At 41.3% G+C, this 21039-nt stretch overlaps 1 protein-coding gene across 1 annotated transcript; it reads right to left on the bottom strand.

Annotated features, from left to right (window-relative positions):
- Window positions 1–16851: 16851 nt before the first annotated feature.
- On the bottom strand, window positions 16852–17985 carry LOC139647767 (5-hydroxytryptamine receptor 1B-like). Its single transcript, XM_071523739.1, has one exon. The coding sequence runs from the start codon at window positions 17983–17985 to the stop codon at window positions 16852–16854; it is 1134 nt and encodes a 377-aa protein (XP_071379840.1).
- Between the last annotated feature and the right edge of the window lie 3054 nt (window positions 17986–21039).

Below are 21039 nucleotides of genomic sequence, written 5' to 3'. Positions count from 1 at the left end.
CAGAATCTCTTTATCTCGAGTCCATTAGCAAGGTGTGCAAAAGTGTCTTCATCAGTGCTGACAAGGTCTCCAGCTTATTATCACAGAGCCAAAGGAGGGAGTCCAACCCACTCCTGTCTGTGTCTTCAGCAGCAGATTGAGTTAGTTCCTGGATGCTGTTTGATCCCTGTTGACAACAGAGATGCCTGCATGGATGGATGAGCAGAAGGAGGGAGGGAGGAGAGGAGAGGCAAGAAAAGTAGGGGGATGGATGGAATTTTGGACGGGGAACTCTTCTTCTATGTTGTCAAGTGTGACAACAGTGACGAGGTTAAAAAAGCAGGTTCCGTTTTGAGTATAATCTCTTTACCTCCTTCTTGCTGCTTGTAATCCCTGCGGGGCCACGTGGCTGCCGAGCCTCATCCTGTTAGCCACCTTCTGGACCCTCATCTGTCAGTTCAACCGACTTGTAGGTCTGCCAACCGGCCTAGATTGGACCACGACTCCCCGCAGTCGCCCCAACTTACTCACTGACACCCCATCTCTCTGTCTGTGTCTTCTTGTCTGCCCCAATATGTCATTGTCTGTCTTCTCTTTGATCTATCTCTGTCTTTCCCTGTCTCTTTCTGTCCCTCTCTCCCCCTCTCTCTCTCTCTCTGCCGTGTCTCCAGCCCTCCCTATGCTCACTCTCCCTGGATACCCACAGCAGATCCCAGCCTCTCAGGCCAAACTATTCTGGCTGCCAAGTGAGGTCAGTCTTGCAGTCTTGTGCTGCACTGCACATCCAGCTCCCAGTCAAACAATGCGCTTCATTCTTGCTCTGGCGGCACGGCCCGAGCTCAGCCTTTGAGGCCTCTCCTCTGACTGTGGAGCGGGTCAAATCCCGATTGGTTTCTGCATGTAAACTGTATAATAGGCCTGCAATTATATATCCTGGTCCTTTCCCCTCTCCTGTGTGTTGGCTGTTAGAGACGCACTGTTTGATGATCCTCCTCTGTTGGTCCCACTGTCATCTGCAGCACTACTGTATTTCCTTTTCCTTCCTCCTGTTGTGTCTTTTTTACCGTACTCTTCTTCCTATTTCACCCCAAATTAGGCTCCTCTTCTATCTTCTGACGTAAAGGTATTTTGTCCTTCATAGATATTTGCTGCTTTACATACTGTTTGGTAAGTAAAGTCATAAGCAATCTGGATAGTCTCTGCCAAGGATTCTGTTTGTCTACATGTCTCCTTCTCTCTCTCTGATGGTTGGGACTCTCACCGTCTTCGTTGTGGCTCCTCTTGTCTTGGTGTATAGTACAGGATCAGCCCAGTCGGCCTTGTGTTGTTGTGGTTTTGTTGTTGTGATGGTGGTGGAAGAAGTGGTGATGGTGGCGACATTCGTGGCTCCTCCTGTTATGGTGTATCAGGGTGGGAAGGCCCCAGTTCTGAAGTTTCCACCCTTACCTCTCACTGTGAAGAGGATTACCAGCTCTTGGTGGTTATTAACATTTCACTGCTGTGAATAAGCCTCTTCAAGAACAACATAATCCATCCAGGCAGTTTTCTGATACACTAATCTGAACTTTGAACCAATGATTGTTGTTGAACCTAAGAGTGCCAGATTTTCATTTCTGGTCACGTAAATATGGTGAATTGACTTTTGTATGAACATGTAGTATTCAAGATGTTTTTGTGGTAGTCTATTGGTCCCTGAAGAAGAAATTATCTTTTTGCTTGCCCCCAGTACAGGCTCAGCTACAAAACTGTGCTCCTGAAGCTGGTAGGGATTCAGTGTCTTGCTTAGGGTCACTTCAGCAGGGAGGATGCTGCTGTCACAGGGGTTTGAACACAGCTTTCCAGTTGAAGGATGTCTCCTTACTCCCTGCCCCAGATGATTGATGACTGTATGAATCATCTAATGGGCTGTGTGTTATATAACCTTTATTACAATTAAAATAATGATGGTAGAAAACATCAGGAAATTGCCACTAAATGCCATTTCACAGATCTCAAATGTCCCATACATTCTGTGTTACATAATTAATTGTGATTGATTTGACAGTGTTTGTAATGCAGGCTCCCAGTTAACTTTGCATTTAAAAAGTAAAATAGCTGCCAGCAGCTTGAATGAAAAAAAGAAACAAATAATATAATTTTGTATATATATTTCAATTAAAGTGGAAATAGATGCTTACAATATAGTTTCATGCTACACGTTTATCACATCTTTTAATAATCATAGCACTTTTTCCACAAAAATAACTGAGACAGTACTGAGACTGGATGCCATATAACATTTTAATGTGAACAATCTGTTAATGCCAAGGTTAGTGCAACTGGGTTTCTTGGGATTGTAGACCGAAGAAGCTGAGCGAAACACCATAATGAATAACTGAAGGATGGCAGGTCAGTGAGTTGTGTCCCTTGATCTCTTCTTCACATTAGCATGGACTTGACCACTTTAACAAGGTGATACCAGGTAGAGCCTGTTCACTCCACAGGGGGTCAAGAAGATTATAAAACCCAGCCAGCATCTTATAGATATATCTATCTATCTGTCTATCTATCTATATATATATATATTCATAGACAGTATACTAGAAGATGTTACAGTACAGCCACTCTGACGGATGTAGGATGTTCTCTCCATGCTGACTTTCTTTCATCCTTCACCCCTTTCCTTTTTTAAATTATTCCATATTATATAGGTGTCAAAGCAGTTTAAGCTTCAAGAGTACAATGAGATGTGTTATTTTCAACATGATGGTGGCTATTCATTCATTTAATTATGTGTGAAAAATCCTCAACAGTCCTTATGATGCACCTGCATATCAGGTCCTCTGCAGACTTTGCATATTGTACAGTAGAACGTGAACATTTCAATATGCACAAAGAAAGTTTTTCAGTGTGTCTTTAACAGTTCCCACTTCAGAGCTATTTAGCCTTCTAGGTCATGGTTTCCTTCAGGATTAGGGTCAGGGTCACAGATCAGGTCTAGATCAAGATTAAGTTAAAGGTTTTTAGTTCAGGGCGAGGATTAAGAAGAAGTTGGGAATTTAATCCTATTTCCTAGTTGTTAATATCAGATGAAATTTGGTACATTCTAATGTAAGTAAATACTAATACAGCAATTGTGTTAGCATAAGAGCAACTTAATTTTGTAATTTCCTCATGCAGGTTAATAATGTATTGTTAGCTTTAGTGTATCCTGCTGGACAGGAGACACTTTGATATTTTTCTCAAGAAACAATCCTTGTCGGTCTCTAACAGGATGATATTCAGACGAGCAATGACCTTTTCCCACCGGTTGATGACTTGAATCATTGTCCAATTAGAAGGATCAGTTTTAATTATGCAGCAGAGGGAATGTGGTACCTGCCATCTGTCAGAGGTGGTTATTTCATTAGGGACAGAGACAGTGACAGGGCCTCTCTGTTTTTTTTCTGACACAACAAAAGACATGTCTGCTCTTATTACATCCATCTGTTGCTATACAGTGTGTGTGTGTGTGTGTGTGTTTGTGCGGTGTGTGTGCGTGTGCGTGTGTGTGTGTGTGTGTGTGTGAATTCTTTCATGTGTGAGATTCAGAGTTCTCTGAATTGCATGTAATATGAAAAGTAATATCAATAAGTAAACTATAATAATGTAACTGTAAACTTTATATGGAATATAAGAATATGGATGTGGTTGTGCCATCTTATTTTCATTGTTTAGGGTTTACTTAAAGTAATAATTTGGGATATTTTCATATAAATAATTGTCCATTTTGCTGCTCTCCATTTCTAACAGATTTAACAATATTGAAAAAAATACTCAAACCTCTGAATCTTGTGGATTACCACTTTAACAGAATTGTGTTCAGTTACCACATGCAAGGTTTAATTTGTCATGAAAGTTCATTCATCTATATAGTGCAAATAGTGCAAATATTGCAACATAAATATGAAAAACAATAAAATAACACATACATCGATATCCATTTCCAGTGTGGTTCCAGCCTGCTCCTTTCTTCCCTTGGAGAGAGAAGACGAGGGCCACAGTGCCACAGTCTAATATTAGAGCGATGTGTGTCGTAACACTCCTCTTTGGGAAAATCCACTCTGGGCTGATTATCAGTGTGATCCATTCTACTAGACCTGCAGCAGTGAAAGTACTATGGCCAACAGGGTGTCTAACTGCATGTGCCAAAGCCCAACTCAGTGACCTGATACTGAAGTTCATACGTGAGGAGGATGTTCGTAGTCCTGCGTAATCTGTGATGCAGAGACGTACCTGTAGTAGCCTCTAGATTAATGCCATTGAACTGTGAAGTCTGTGAACCCATTAACACCTGTGTCGACACCTTTTCACTGCTGTGTGGCCAGTGAATGTTAATGGAAATTTCTGGCAACATACTGTATATTCATGGAAAACCATTAGGCTATATGTGCATTGCATCATGGCTTTAACAGCAAAAATCTATTTAATATCACTTTATAGCATTACCAGTGCTCACATTTTGTTTTGGGAGGACAAGTTCATTTTTACAAGTCAACAGTGGTATTCTAGTATTTAAGTGGATCATAGAGGGTTTACTGTAATTGCTCCCCATGCATGATGGCGTGCAACAGTGTGTCACAGTGTGCTAAGGCACCAACAGAGGGCAGCATGTCTAATTTGTCCTGGCAGGAGGCAAGACCGTCGTTTGAAGTCAGTGAGGAGGAAAGTATGTTCAGGCTCAGCAGATATACAAATAACTCATTGAGAAATAAACCTCTTATTTTCCAAGCCACTTTTTCCTAAAACCCATGACCCACTTTATTTTCTAAGCAGATAATAATGCAATGCCTCTGTGCATATTTTTGGAAAATGTGGAAATCAATTATCGCTATAGATGAACTGAACTCAAATGGATTATTTAGAGTTGGCTAAAAAATCTGAAACTCAATTTTCTGTGATAAAACATGTATTTCATCAGGTGCCAGGTGCAACATATTTCAATATTTGAGTTTCCTTCTTACTATATGTATAGATTTCATTGCCTTCTGCTGACTGATGATGTACACATCAGTGCTTGCACATTACAAATAACAGCAATTCTGCATGTTATGATGGAGATCTATCACCTTGAGTGTTCTATGCATTTTAACTAAGTGTGTCCGTCAGTGCTATTTGCAGACTGAAGTGTATTTTTTTTCAAATGTGCCATAAACTCACATTCAAAACACACCTGCCTCAACCAGATAGCAATTCATGCTTAACATCCACTCTAAATATCCATCTGTTCAGACAAACTTCAGGTATGAAAATGGTAAGTAGCTGAAAATGACTCTGAATAGAAGTAGCCACAGTGTAAATTATGAGTGTAATGTATTCTGTCATGCAGGGGGCTGAACGACCTGAAACTGTGATGTGCATGGGGTTGCTGCCATTCACCACACAAGGTTGAGTATAGACACACACACACACACACACACACACACACACACACACACTTCACGCTCACTCCCTCACACTCTGCTTGATTTCAATGTCCATGGTTGCATACAGAGTCATATTTACAGCAGAATAATATACAATGGAATACAATAGAATAGAATCAACATGTGCAGCCTGTTTCTGCGTCACTACCACCTCTGAGATCCATCCTCCTCCTCTTCCTCCTCCACCTTGCTGACGTAAACAGCACAACTGAACTCCCACTGTACTGTAAGATGGAAAACAAGAGAATTGAAAATATAGGGCCAGTGTCGGAGATGTGGATTAAACCTCCCAGGCCGAGATGTTTTTCCCAATGGAGATTTCCTTATAACATAAATACGAGTTGAATCTATTTCTATGAAACTGGTCCTCAATGCATTAAAGGGTAGAGTACTGTTGAAAGAGGGATTTGTGGGTATCATGGGGAAAAACTCCATCTGCAACTCCAACTCCACACTAATGAATTTCAGTTTTATGGAGTTATATAGATATTTTCTCTCTGTATGGAAAACAAAAACTTTCTAAAGCTACAGGTGTATATGAAGACAAATTGTTTTCTCTCTTGGTTCTCCTTCTATAGAGAAATAGATTACACAGTAATGCATTTTCATAGCAAAAACTTCCACTTAACATTATTCGCCTAGTGTGGTTCAATATGTAATAATAAAGTCATTCACCCTTTTAACAAACTAATTCACACTTTCAACAAATTCATTCACACTTTTAACAAATTCATTCACACTTTTTAGCCCTCCACAAAGAAATCTGCAGAATACACTTTTCACTCCCTCAACTAACATCTAACAAATAGTCAAGAGAAAAGGATTGTCTCCATGTAAGAAGAAACACAATCAGTGCTTCCTCCTGTAGAAAGAAAAGAGGGGAAAAGAGATGAAAATAGTGACAGCTTAATAATTGAGATGGGCCAAAAACACACTTTTTATCCCAGGTTCAAAGTCAGTTCGGCCTGATTTGTCTGTGCTAATGTTTGTAGTTATGAAACACAAACAAAAAACACATAGACTGCATTAAATATACGTCTTACATACCACAAAAATGACCTGAAACGCACTCATAGCCTGCAAACTCACATCAAACTTTCATTAAGATGAGATCGCATAAGGCGAGGAGGGTGGGAGTGCAGACAATTACCCTGCCTAACAAGGCCTATCAAAACAACAGAGAAGATAGATTGAGCTTCTCAAACCTCAAAAGACCCAGGATGAATGAGCCCCCTGTCGAGATAACTTGATAACAGCTCATATGGTAATGTTGCAGATAGACAAAGCATAGGGAAATACTCTGTATCCCTGGTGGTGAGCAATATCCAACACTGATTAGATTAAATATTGAAGGACAGGGCAATTCTGAATAGGCAGTGACGACATAATTTCATACGCCGGGGAAATCTCTCTTAAAGAAATAATGATTGAGTGGCCTGCATATATACATGATTTAATATTGGCTTCCTCATTCATAGAAGTTATAAGATCACCGTTAAATGACCTGAGGACCGCGTCACACGCCACCTGCGGACGTCCTGGATACATTTGATGAGAGGAGCGCTCATTAGCTTAAATAAACACATGGCATTGTGATGAATTTGAGCGTCGGTGAAATGTACTCTTAAATATTCAGAGCTCTCTATGGTTGGCAGGTGGAATTCGGGAGATTAATGGCATATGTCTGTTTGTTCCTTTAGAGGTGCCAGAGCAGAGGCCCAGGAGGGTTTTCTTCCAGCTGTCCGTGATGAAGAGGAGGTAAAAGGCTGCATTCTCATGCCGGCTCCTGGTATCCAGTAAAATGGAGCCCATTTATTATGTTCCCCACAGGCAGGCTTCACTTTACCTGGTGGAGAGGGGGGGAGTGAAGCAGTGGGAAAGACAATGATCGAGGAGGAGGAGGAGGAGGGGAGCAGAGTGACACATAGATTGAAGGAAAAAGAGGAAAAGGGAAAGGGAGGAGAGGAAATGAGAAAAAAACAGAGGTAGGAATGGAGGAATAGGAAAGCAGAGACAGAGAGAGAGACGAGAGCGAGGAAAAGAGAAAACAGACAACGGGAAGAGGAGGCAGAGTGAGTTAGAGAGAAGACGGAGAAGAAGGGAGGGGAAGAAGAGAAAAAGCAGGAGAGTGAGGGTGACGAGGCAGAGAGCGGGAGGCAGGAACGGGAGACGGAGGAGGAGAGCGGGACGAACCTTGAGAAAGAGGGAGGTATGGGCGCGGGGGGAAGCGAGGGGAAGCAGAGCGAGAGGCGGAGACGGAGGTCAGGCCAATTGACAGCCCATCAGGGAAGCGTTTCTGTCCCGGCATATTAAGTCTCGCCGAGCTCATGGCGCCCGACAGCAGCTCCACACCTGCTTAAAGCCCACGGCAGCACAGAAACCATGACTAATCCACTGTGGGATATAGACCTGTCACAGCTGCATCGGCCACAGCTATACACAGGCGTCTCTTTGGTGTTGTTATGCTTTTGGGCAAGGTTAATTATAATATAGTATAGTATATCTGCTTTAAAAACAAATCCAGACACTGATGAGTCAGCCAAACCAGACGATATCTGCGAATCTCTGAGCAACGCCACTAAGACTGTGTGTGTGTGTGTGTGTGTGTGTGTGTACAGGTATGCATGCGTGTGTGTATTTCGCCTGCTTGTGTGTGTGTGTGTGTGTGTGTGTGTTTATTTTGAGACGAGCTGGATCAGACATATTTCTGATCATGTCAGCGTGGCTTTAGTGAGAGTGGAGAGCTCCTGCGTTCTGTCTTGGGGTGCTCACTTTCCCTCGCCACATTTGAATTTTCCCGTTGGGCTGAAATGGTGTTTGCTTATTTATGGAAACTGTCACTTTCCAACAATCACATGTGGGCCGATAAAGTTGAGCCGAAAGTTTGAGTCCGAAATTTGCTGCAGTGGCTGTGAGAGAATTAATAGAGTAAGAGAAAGTAAGAGGAGTAAGTAAGAAAAGTTGTTTAGCTGTCAGGCAGTGAAAGATGATTAGTCCATCATTAGTAGCCTAAACAATAACCACCAACTGTGGTTATTGACACTATATGACATGGAAAAAAAACACTGATGACACTGGATGAATTGAGGTTTCTCTGCAGGGCGGCTGGCCTCACTCTTTCTGACAGAGTGAGGAGGAGCGCTCCACACTGAGAGGAGCCAGTCTAAGTGGTTCAGGCACCTGTTAAGGATGCTCCCCGGGTACCTTCCTTTGGAGGTAGGCTATACTGGGAATGACTGACTGGGAAGAGACTTTGGGACAGACCCAAGACACGCTGGAGGGATTATATCTCCCAGCTGGCCTGGGAGCGCCTGGAGCTCCACCAGGAAGAGCTGGAGGAAATTGCTGGGAAAAAAGGACGTCCGGGCTGCTCTGCTCCCCCTGTTACCACAGCAACTTTAACACAGACAAATGGCCAGAAAGTAAAGGGATGGATGGACAAAATGCATTTCAACCACACACTCCGCACTAACTGATGTCATGCTTTCAGTCTAACTAAATAAAATGGAGAATACTTGGAAGTGGTGGTGTGGTGGGCTGGGAGAGTGTGCTTGTGTGTGTGTGTGTGTGTGTGTGTGGGGGGGGGGGGGGGGGGGGCATGGGTTGTCCAATTGGCAAAGTTGATCAAGTCCAACTGAATATTTGCACCAATACACATGTCAATCAAACTTACAATTTGGGAGCTATAACCTATTAAAGCTTCTTTGTTTGTTTTTTTGTTTGTTTTGTTTTACCTTTAATTATAGCGCCACCATCTGGCCAACTTCGGTCATATTACTTGTGTAATAAGTTGCCACCATTATCCATAATTTTGCCAAATTTCATGCCTCTAGCTGTTACTATCACACAGGAAAATGCAAAAATGTGGGAGAAGGAGAATAATGAACCAGAAAAAAAGCAAAAGGGGTTCATCCTCTTAGCAAATCAAAATGATAATTTTGTGTGTGTGTGTGTCTGTGTCTGTGTGTGTGTGGGCACATGCGTGTGCATATGTGTGTAAGGATATGTGACAGCTCTGGAGCAACACTGGGGCAGGTAGAGACATGCCTGCGGTAGTAGGAGAAGGTCAGAAGCCCCCCATCAGGAAAATCAAGGAAGGGAAAGTAAAAGGTTGGTATGGTTAATATTAGGCTATTCTGAGAAAACGTCTCTTGAGCCTGAACTTAAATACCGAGACAGTGTCAAATTGTTTGACATGAGCAGGAAGCTTGGTAAGAAAAAAGTTCCTTATGAATATCGAGAGTGACAAGATGTGGGGGGTTCTAATATGGTTTATGTAGACCGGAAAAAGGGCAGAATTAAGTTTTGTCAGACAAATTTCATGCTAATAGCTTCAGTGACATTTTGTGTTGTTATCACTTGTGAAAATGGGAGAATTACAAACATGCTAGTCAGGTTTCCAACTGAATGCAGCTCCTCATGGTTGATATCAAAAGGTTAATAGACAATATGTAAATTATCCCCGAGGTGAGGGAAAACCCTCATTTATATTCTTCAAGGCTCTTGGTGAGACAAAATGCCATCTAAGTGTGATGATTTCCTCCATAATGTGTTGGTTTATTATTGCAAGAGTTTATATATTTGGCAGGTGTCGCCAAACGTGTGTATTAATTTTTTGCACCAAAGAAATCACCTGTATCTGATCGTATTCCTTAAGTATAGCATATGGCATTCAAACCAGGAGTGTTGTGTGTCTGTGTGTGGGGGGGGGGTGAGCTTGCCTGACCCTCTTTGCAACATAAGTGACATAAAGTGGCATAAGGTCCACTAGCAATTAAGTATGACCTTATCTTCCTGGGATCAACAGCAATTGATAAACCGGACACTCAGACTCTCAGTTGCCCTCTGAGTTTTGTTCTGACTGGCCCGGCTTCAGCAATCAATGCGGCTCTGGGACTGTGAAAGCCTCAGAGGTGTCAGTATCTGGCCAGTGTAACAGCAACTATTAATAAGTGAAACAGTGTAACTTCACTGACAAATGCCCGGTTCTCACCCCATGATTATTTCTGAGAATTACAGCTGATTATACCTGATTGCACCGGTGATAATAGCTTAGAAAACCCCTCTCACACCCAGCTACTAACAAGTCAGCGCATGTGTGTTGGCACATGCAAATGTGTTTGAGAGAGAGAAGGAGAGAGAGATGGAGAAATATCATGACCCCATGTGTTGTAATTCAATTTTCTCTCGGTTGTAGCTGTCTCTGCACTCTGTCTTCTGACTGGGGCTGAATAAAGTTTAGTGTGCGTGTTTCCTCAGCCGGGGCATCTGAAGTTCATATATAAGACTCCTACTAAGTCCTTATTACAGAAAAGTCTTGTCTCTTATTGGTATTAGAGGTGAACTTGTGTGTCTCAGTAAGTAATGGAAACATTTTGAAAACATTTCGTAGCACCAGTAGAGGTAGATTTGCAGCCACACTTCCAGTTTTGTAGATAAATGGTTGTGAATCATCCTCAATAATAGCTGATGTGCATATTAAAGTGCGCATATTATGACTAATCTGAGGACTTTATTGCTGTGTTGAATTCCTTTGTCTCTTGATCCTGGTGGAGAGATAATAGTAAAAAAGTGAATATTCATTAAACTCACACAATATTCTGTGTATCTTATAAACATTTTGATGGAACAAAGTATTAAACTTTGAGTACTTTGACAGGATACACTCATAAGATTAGTATAATCAATGGTGCAGTGGTAGCCATTTTAGTGTTTCCCATCAGGTAGGCCTATCTATTCTTCCCCATCATGCGCCAATCCCACATTTATCCTTCATTGGCAAAGCAAAGTCCACTGGAGTCAATCTGATATACATAGATGCTGTGTGTATATACTGTATGTGTTTATACTGGATGTTGAGTGTTATGTGTACTCTGCTGTCTATTGTATATCCGGCACCTTTCCTGCACTGTCTCTATACTGTTTGTGGTCCTGTGGCCGTTTGAGTTGTACCATTGAGTGAGAATGTACTGTGAAGCTGTAAGATGTTGTTATGTCACGGAACCAAAAACTGTACATTTATTGTAGCTGGCAAATAAAGTCATTCTGATTCTCTCTCAAATGTGGTAAAGACATTTTTTCTCATTTGCCTCAATTACCAAATTTGTCTCAAAATTGTCAGCTTTTCAGGAACTATGAAAAACCACCTTGTTTTCAGTTGACCGACATGCATTTTTGAGTCACTCAAATGGGTTTTGAAATGGTTTTCATAAACCCAAGCTGTCATAGGATTTTCTTAGACCATAGAAGATAGATGATAGATGATAGAGGATTTAGGATAATTCAATTCAAGTTCAAGTCATGTTAAAACATGAAAACCATAACTGACGTTACAAGGTTTTCACACAATAACAGCGATATGCAGGTATACAGACCACATCCATCTCTTTCTCTGGGTAATTGAATACCCATTACCACTGATGCATGCATAGGTGGATGGTAAAGGCCAAATATTCAGCATTATGCACACATCCTCAACCATCACTACCTATAACCGCCTCAGTTATCTATGGTGATATACTGTTTGACAATCCAGAATGAATGTTAACTGTGATAGATTCACCAAGCTCCAATAGTGATGGAAAACACAGCCAGTCACACGCATCACCAGCATGGTGAGATTATTTTACTCCATTAACATGATTTTCTAGCTAAAGGCTGCCAAATACTGTTTCTCCTCTAAATTGGATTCTTGAGGAGAATCTTATATTACAATCCTGAATGGCAAAGAAACATATTAAACATAGGTGAGCTGCAGGATAAACTAATCAGGGAACACTGCGGAGCGCTGTGAGCCGTAAAGCTAACATCTTCAACTATAATACTTCACTTTGCTGGGAGGCAGGAAAACTGCTTACGGTATGTGATGGCAATGGCTCTGCTGTGAAGCATGCAAAGAACACTAATGACTGAAGGAGAGGGCCTGTGGTTACACACACACACACACACACACACACACACACACACACACACACACACAATAACATACAGTATAGCGTACACCTTTTGATAGCAAGTGAAACCCAATTTATCCGCTCTTCAGCTGAGTTTGTGAGTGTTAGTGGGCAGAAATAAGGCAGTGAGTGCCAGTTCTAATTCCACACTCCAATTTCAGCCCCATATCAGCTGTTACACTGCTATTACCAGGCATTGATAAGGGTATAAATTAGACTTATGGTTCTATCAATAGGTATTGATAATTCACCTTAAAGGCAATTATCTTTCACATGATACATTTCCACGTAACATTGGTTGTGGCTTCCAATACTGATTTGAAAAATACTGCAATATATTTACAATATATCAGCCTTATCAGTCTCCTTCACCTTTATTTGTATAACAGGATGATTGATAGCAAACAACTGGTACTTTCTGTGCAATGACCTTGAATACAATGCAAGTGAATGGGTTTCACTCTAAAACACTATATATCCATTCTGGGAAACAACTGACAACTGAAATCCATCAGGCGACAATTCAAAACACAGATAATCTGCGAAAATGTAGCTACTTTTGTAAGCAAATCTCTCACAAAAGATAAAAGTTTAATAGTCACCCTCAATGCCCTTTACTTTCATGCCAACTCTCAATTTGTAAAAGTAGGTGCCAGCTTTTTCAAATGTTGAAAAACGCATCTTATCACATTAAACCATGTAGTTACAGGATTTCTTGAAAAATGATGTCAGAATGCTGATTGTTATCTATTTTGGTCTGGAAAATATACATCATTACCCATCTCTAATTGCCATTCATCCGGATTCTCCTTACATGCCAATGTTGTTTAATAGATTACTTGCTGACTCGTTTTCCTTTCTGTCAAGGTCAATTGTTATCATCATGGTTAGGTAATTTATTAACAACAGCCGGGACCTTGTGCCTTCATTTTGAGGCAATGAATGCTTCGAACCTTCTTAGATCAGAAAGGGTGAAACAATAAAGCTGTTAAGCAAAGCTACATTCAGTGAAAGCATATTTTATAGGTTCATTATCCTTGGGTTCAGCCTCACTAGTTCATACAACAGCGATGCCCGTCCTTCACTCCATAACAGTCCTATTGCAAACCAGTAATGCAGAACACTGCACTTATAGGAAAAAGCTGGATGTGTGATTAATATGTTTGCATGCATTTTTTAATCATCCAGTGTCAATAATGTGATACTACTCTGCAGTTGGAGGTACTGTTTGATAAATAAGCCACGCAGCATTTCTTTGGCTACATGGAATTATAAACCATGTTTGTCAAACAACAACAGTCTTCCTGCATAAAAGATTCATCTGGTCCATTATGGAAAACCCTGCTCTATAGCCTCCTCTCCTCACATTCAAAAGGTCTGTGTGACACCTACAGTATGTGCCTCTGTGCTGCACTACATGTGGTAATGTGGCGGAACACATAATATTCACTCCTTATGTATTTCTGAGGTGAACCACAGCAGTACATGGTGTACCGTGGAGCTTCTTGTTCAGAAGCCCTGTTGTTTCATGCTTTTGAGAATAACTTTCCTATTTTTATTTGCATAATTATCACTATTTTATGTTATTTGATTGGTATTTAACCCTGAAGTCCCATTAAAAATCTATTTTTCAAGGGAAACTTGGTCTTCAACAATAATCTTTTTGGTCAATAATTAAATGTAATGTGTTACACTGTTAGTCACAAAACTTCACCATTGCTTTCTGAGAGCTCTTACATTTTGATATACTGTATAGTGGATTTTCATTGAGGGATTTGAACCTGTAACTCAGTCAGAAACCATTTGACTAGTAGAGGACTTGCCAGTGTCCGGTGTCCTCTCTAAGAATCAGTGGATACTTTCTTTCACGTTCGCTAAGAAGAGAAACAGTATATTTGAGAGTAACATTTTGGGCACAGCCTTCATATATTATTCCAGTATATCTTGGGATGCACATGCCGACACTTTCTTCAGTCTTGAAATATAACTGCCATAGCCGCAGAAAAACCTGGAAAATATTTACTTTGAATGTTTGCCTGCTCAGGCGCAATCATCTCTCATGCATGACAAACCATGCGAAAATCCATGCATTCTCCACTCAGCACCTGTGTGTGTGTGTGTGTGTGTGTGTGTGTATGTGTGTGTGTGTGTGTGTCTGTACACACACACACTGTCCTTTCCTTGTGTGTGTGGAGTATGAAGTTGTTGGTGCGTGGCGACTATTTCCATAGGCCAGAAGAGCATCTCCCAGGTGGCGCCTCCTTCCGCTGTCGTTCTCATGACTTACTGAACTGTTACAGCTCCAGGCCAGACATAGATCATGTCCTCGCCGGCATGCAGGCAGGCGGCATAACGGGCCAGAAAGGGCAGAGGCTAGAAGATGGTAGAGAGTTCACACCTCAGTGAGAATCTCAGCCAAAACTGATCTCGTCCTGTCTGAGAAACAGACGAAGGTAGCTGCACCACTGAACTGTGATTCCCTGAGCAAGGAGTTTAGAGGGAGAGATGCTGGTGTCAATCGATTCTTGCATTCTTCCAAATCAATTTCTATTTCATAATACAATACTATACCCTGACTTTTCTGCAAGTGCTTCAAGAAGTTGTTGGATTTCATTTTGCCATCATCATGATGTGCTTGATCCATTACTCTATCTGATTATAATTTAATGTAACACTGTACAACAGTTACAGCATAATTGATAATAGTGAGCACAGTGAGAAAACTACAACCTATCTGTGTTTCTTTTAAAGTACCAAATGAGAGTCATGAGAGTATAATAAATACTAAGAGCTGTATACACAGCTGTGTTTGAACACTGATTTGAAAAAAACTGTTTTGACCAGAGGATGGTGCACATTCAATACCACTGACTATCACCTGTAAACCACCAGGGACAGATATCAGCTTAACCCTGATCTTACTGTAACTAATATTCTACAGTAAGTCTGCATTTTTCCATTAAAACTCTCATTCATAGAACAAATGCACCAAACAAATACTTGAAAGCCTTTATTGCACAGCATCTCTGAATGTGAACAGATTCCAAGCACTTCCTAGAACAATATATTTCACATATCAATGCTGACAAATCCCCAGCCTTATTTTTGTATCTCTGCAGGCAGGCCAGGCTCTATATTATATAATTCAAGGCAGTAAAATGAGTGTAGCCATGAGATGGCAAACCATTTCAGACATGAACATACATAGATACACTTTAAATGTAGCAGCAAACAGACCCACACACATACACACATAGTAAAACAATGCAATGTTTGTTCAGCAAAATTGAACTTATTTATCATCAGCTTTCAGCTCTGTTGGGCAAATATCACCTACAATAAAGACAGCCTGTTTCTTTGTTTGACACCGATATTGTACAAATCTTTTCTTACTGCCTGGTTCAGCAAGCAGACGGTTTCTTTATTGACTGTCTTTTCAGTTGCATGAGTGTGCCTTTCTAAATGAAAAAATGATCATGTGAGCCATACAGGGTAGAAGCAACCAGTGTCTGCCCATAATAAAAATATATTCCTATCTTATCACTTCTCCAAAGAATAAAATACAGGACATACTGTTGATCTATGAGTTTTCAAGAAGAAAACGAACCATATTTTTACACATTAAGTGTAGCCCTATGCAAAAACGACCTTGATGTCATTTAACCAACAACTGACAGCTAAGGGAATAAATGAATAATGTACTTTTAACTTGTAATACCATCTCAGACATGTAGCTTCGTGATCTCTGCTGCTTACTACTGGTACAACACATCTCAGGTGCGTTAATGGGTCAGTTGCCATGGGAATAACGCGCTATGTGCCGCTTCAACACGTCTTCCAAATGGGAATCCATGCAGAACACAAGCATCCCATCATTGAATTTTCTACACGTCAGTCACACAACAAAGGAGACAGGCCTATCTTGAGGAGCTGCTTATCCTAACAAGTTCAAGTGATTCTGAAGTTGGTTTTTGCGCGCAACAGCACCATCACACTGTATAAAATGTCCATCTTCACAAGTGTTTACTTTCATATTCAGTATTAAAATCTTGTTTTCCTTAAAACAAGTCTGAAAATCTGAAAATGAAGTGATACAATTTCAATAATTTGGCACATCATTCAGATAGAAAATTATTGATTCATGAAAATCCTTGAAATGTGTTGATTTCCGTAGGAATTACGTAGAACCATTTCACCCTGTTGGCAGATTTTGTTCACTTATTTGAAGAAAAATGACACTTTAAGTCCTGATACCAGATTAAATGACTGAATTATCAAGATGGATATTTTTTGCAGTGCATGATTACATACACAGCTTATAATGGCCTGTGTTGTATCACGTAAATCCCAGACACAGATTGGAGACCTGTTGTTTATGGTATTCTTACTATTCTAAATTGCCATAAGATTTTCCAGAACTTAATATCGAAAAATAAATAAATAAATAAATCTCATTGGAGACTGACTATACATTTTCACGACCTGCAGCATCTGAAGCGCACAAGTTTATGGAAAGCTTTCTTGAAGTCGTCATTGGACATTGTATATATGATCGGATTGATTAGGGAGTTCAGATACCCCAACCAGGTGAAAAAGTCAAATAACTCAGGATAGAAACACGTATCACAGGTCGCCACCACCAGCGTGTATATGAAAAACGGCAGCCAGCAAATTATATAGGCACCTAGGATTATCCCCAGTGTCTTGGTCGCCTTTCTCTCCCTGGCTGCTGAAATTCGCTTTTTCTCCAAAAGTGCGTCTGACACCGTTACTTTCACTTGGTTTTCACTCGTTGAAGACCCGGTATCGCTGAAGTGCGCGTCGTGTCTCCCGCACTGCAGAGAGGTCGTGGACGCCACGGATCCCGGCGAGCTGGTGACCAGGTGCGCCGAGGTGAGTCTCTTTCCCACCTTCTTCGGGGACTGCTTCAGGATCCTCTTACGAGCCTCCACGTATATCCTTCCGTAGAGGACGATCAGCAGCAAGGTGGGGATGTAGAACGCCCCGAAGGTGGAGTAGATGGTGTAGAAAATATGATCCGTGTTGACATTGCAGCTGGTCAGCTCCTCCGCCTTCACCTGCCTCCAGAACAGCGGCGGCAGGGAGATGGAGATGGCGATGACCCAGGCGGTGGTCACCATCCCGGCTGCGCGCCCCGGCGTGCGCTTTTTGGAGTACTCCACCGCGTCCGTGATGGCCCAGTACCTATCCAAAGCGATGACGCACAGGTGGAGAATAGACGCAGTGCAACACGTTATATCTGAGGAGAGCCAGATGTCGCATATAACTTGTCCCAGTGTCCAGGTGTGAATCACCGTGTACAGGACGCATATGGGCATCACCAGAATGGACACCAGTAGATCGGTGATGGCGAGCGAGGCGATCAAAAAGTTCGCTGGAGTTTGTAGTTTCTTCGACTGGGATATTGTTGCAATGACGAATGCATTGGATAAAGTGGTGGCGAGTGTGATGACGGAGAGAATCGCCGCCAGACTTATTTGATAGGCGAGACTCTCCGCGCTTTCGTCCGTTGTTGATGGAGCTGCAATGAATGTGCCGTTTGTGCTGTTCACCGTTTGAGTTGCCTCGACTTGACCGGAGCGCTCCATCACTTTTTAGTCACTTTTTTGTCATATTTGATTTCACCTTTTAAAATTTCTGAGATTGGGGATGCCCTTTCTCTTGGTGCAGTGGTTCATCTCCACGGCGCAACGTCCCCTTGCTCGTGCCATCTCGTCAGATAAATGACATAATTATTCTGGGAGATAAAATATAGATTCGTTTCTTCCTCATTGTCTTCCGTCACATTAGGCGGAATAGTTAATAGTTGGATGCAAAACAGTAGATCTCGAAGTAAATATCCATTTCACTCGCAGGAATCCAAACTTTTCCCTTTTTTAGCCATAAAAAGAAAGCGAACAATTGTTAACTGTGGTTGTACATGACGAATAAGATGGTCCAGGTTTGTATTAAAACGATTAGCAGTGCATCCTGTAGATGCCCCAACATCTGGCAAAATGTCATAGATAATCCGTGTCGGGCAGAAGTTCTCCGGAGCTGCGTCTCTTCGGGCCCCCTGTGGTTGAATGGAGAGCCAACCCAAAGTCTTGGTTTTATACACACTGTAGCCCTGACATCAAACAAGCAGCACTGATCACAATGTTTTTTTTTTTTTCTTTACTGAAGAGTAGGCTATCTGCTGGGTCATAGTGCCCAGTGTTTCCCGCTTGTCACATTAACAACCATAAGGAATGAAACCCTGCTGCTCCCATCCATTCACCAAGACCTTTGACCAGTGTATAACATCATAGCATCACTTTGAAATATATACATCATTTCTGAGACATATAGCATACAGTAATGATGCCTCTTTTGACATTTCAGGGATGGAAGATTGAGGATTGCACGTCCACACTGGGGTTGAATTCTGCCACTTTCCACACCTCTCATGTGTGAAAATAGCTGTCATTTACTTGACACAGGGTCACAGTATGGTGTGGCAGTTACACATGAGGCTGCGAACCTCTAGTTCTCATGCAATGTGTGATGTAGGTTCCCAAGTTTATTCATTGCCTTCACTGAGGTTGGAATGAGGCAATAGTCTATTGAATAGCCTAATGATATTCGCAAAATAGATTGATTTTTTTAGTCTAGTCAGGAAAGATATAAATTATGCAGTCAGCCTATGAATCCCACACACACGCACACACACACACGCACATGCACACGCACACACGCACACACACGCACACACCAGGACAATGTCCATTTTCCTAACTGAGAGGAATTGAAATGACTCCAAGTAATGAATCTGGTGTTATAGGCCTGTTTTTTTTTCATCTCCAATAGCTAGCAATCACATCTCCCCCACTACTTTAATTCATTGCCTCATCAGAAACTTTTAATTGAAATTGACTTGTGTTGTCACTTCCAATGCCTCCACTATGTAGCTAAAATACTCCCTGCAGATTCACACTTTCACCTGTCAACATCACTGGCCCTCACCTGGTTTTGCATGAGGACACAAATTTGTCATTTGACATGATGCAGTGAGCCAATTTTGCAGACAATGCATTATTCATCTTTCTAAGTTTTTCTTTGTCTGTGACCCTTTCACAACCCAGCTGTGGGCCTTGACCTTGCAGTTGGGAAATATGTAGTTTTGTGTTGAATACTTCTTTGTTTTGTTTTTTTGTTGTTTTTTCAGATTAAGGATTCAAACACAAATGACAGTTTCCCTAAAGGCTGACATGATGCCAGTTTTAACTTTTATTGCTAAAATTGATTGCAAATAAGGAATATCTCCTGATAACGTCACCCAGTTGCCTGTGTAATGCATGTCACCCACAAGCATAATGTGAGCGACCATGATTTAAAACAACAGAAGTATTGTCACTGGTGGAAGATAGTACACATACACTTAAGAATATACATATGTATTTCATCATCACAACACTGTTTTGATGTTAGTGGGAGTAGAGAAATAAGCACAACACAAAACTAAAATATTAGTGAAAACAATAGTGGAAAATGTCTGAAACTCTAAACAGTGTGGGTTAATATGAAGATACAGACATCAGAAATAACAAAACAAAATTGCAGTGCCTTTGAAAGTCCTCAGGCTGCGTCCTCATCACCCCATTCACCCCTCATCACCCCAAGCATTGTTATGCTTTTTTGAAAACACTAGGAAAGTGATGTATTATTATCTAAACTGCTCACAATCCCACTCAAGCTTAGTTTAAGGGTGGGCAGCAGGGGGATTCGGGGCAGGGACACACAGTTTCAATTGGGTGTAAATTGTTGCGCCTGGTTTGCTTTGCAAACAAATGATTTGCTTGAAAAGGCTTGCTTAAAAAATCAAATAGTTTGTCACTGAATTGGCACTTTAATCACATCATGCCTCGAGAGGAAATGTCTTATCAAATTCTAGACAGTTGGGGACTTTCTTTTCAGCACCATCGTTTTATGGGCAATAACCTTTATCTATGAGAGTGGAATAACTAGTTGATGTATCAGCACCACGGACAGATCCCATTTTTTCCTCCACCTTAGATCCAACAGGCTCACATGTTCTCTTCTCTTCTCTTCTCTTCTCTTCTCTTCTCTTCTCTTCTCTTCTCTTCTCTTCTCTTCTCTTCTCTCTTTTCTCCTCTGCTCTTCTCTTCTCTTCTCTCCTCTTGTCTTCTCTCCTCTTCTCTCTTTTCTCCTCCTCTCCTCTGCTCTGCTCTGCTCTGCTCTTCTCTTCTCTTGTCTTCTCTTTTCTCTTCTCTTCTCTTCTCTTCTCTTCTCTTCTCTTCTCTTCTCTTCTCTTCTCTTCTCTTCTCTCCTCTTCTTGACCTTACTCAACTTATACCTATATACCTAAAATTAGGCTGAACAGTGAGTTACCAGTAATTTTAGCTTAGCTAAACAAGGGTTATAATTAGCGATATCTAAATTTAGATACATTTGTTCATTCTGGAGGTCTTTTACTGTAAGGTCTTTTAGGTTGTTTCTTTGATCATGTAGCTGATGAATGATGGACTTCACCTCCCTGGCAACACCCTGACAACCATTTAATTTCACCATCTAATTTGGAAAAAACCTAATGTTTCATTGGTTTGGTTTCCTACTGATTTTATGTAATAAGCTCCATTTTCTAGTTCATTATTTATGGAGAC

The sequence above is a fragment of the Centroberyx affinis genome, unplaced genomic scaffold, assembly GCF_046629955.1.
Source record: "Centroberyx affinis isolate AG114_WGS23_722 - 3 ecotype Tasmania unplaced genomic scaffold, CSIRO-AGI_Caff_v1 ptg001111l_1, whole genome shotgun sequence".
NCBI lineage: Eukaryota > Metazoa > Chordata > Actinopteri > Beryciformes > Berycidae > Centroberyx > Centroberyx affinis.
The sequence above is the reverse complement of the archived record's forward strand: the minus strand, read 5'-3'. Positions and strand labels throughout refer to the sequence as shown.

Coding starts and splice junctions, on each gene's coding strand:
- LOC139647767 (XM_071523739.1), bottom strand. CDS start 17,985: ATGGAGCGCTCCGGTCAAGTCGAGGCAACTCAAACGGTGAACAGCACA.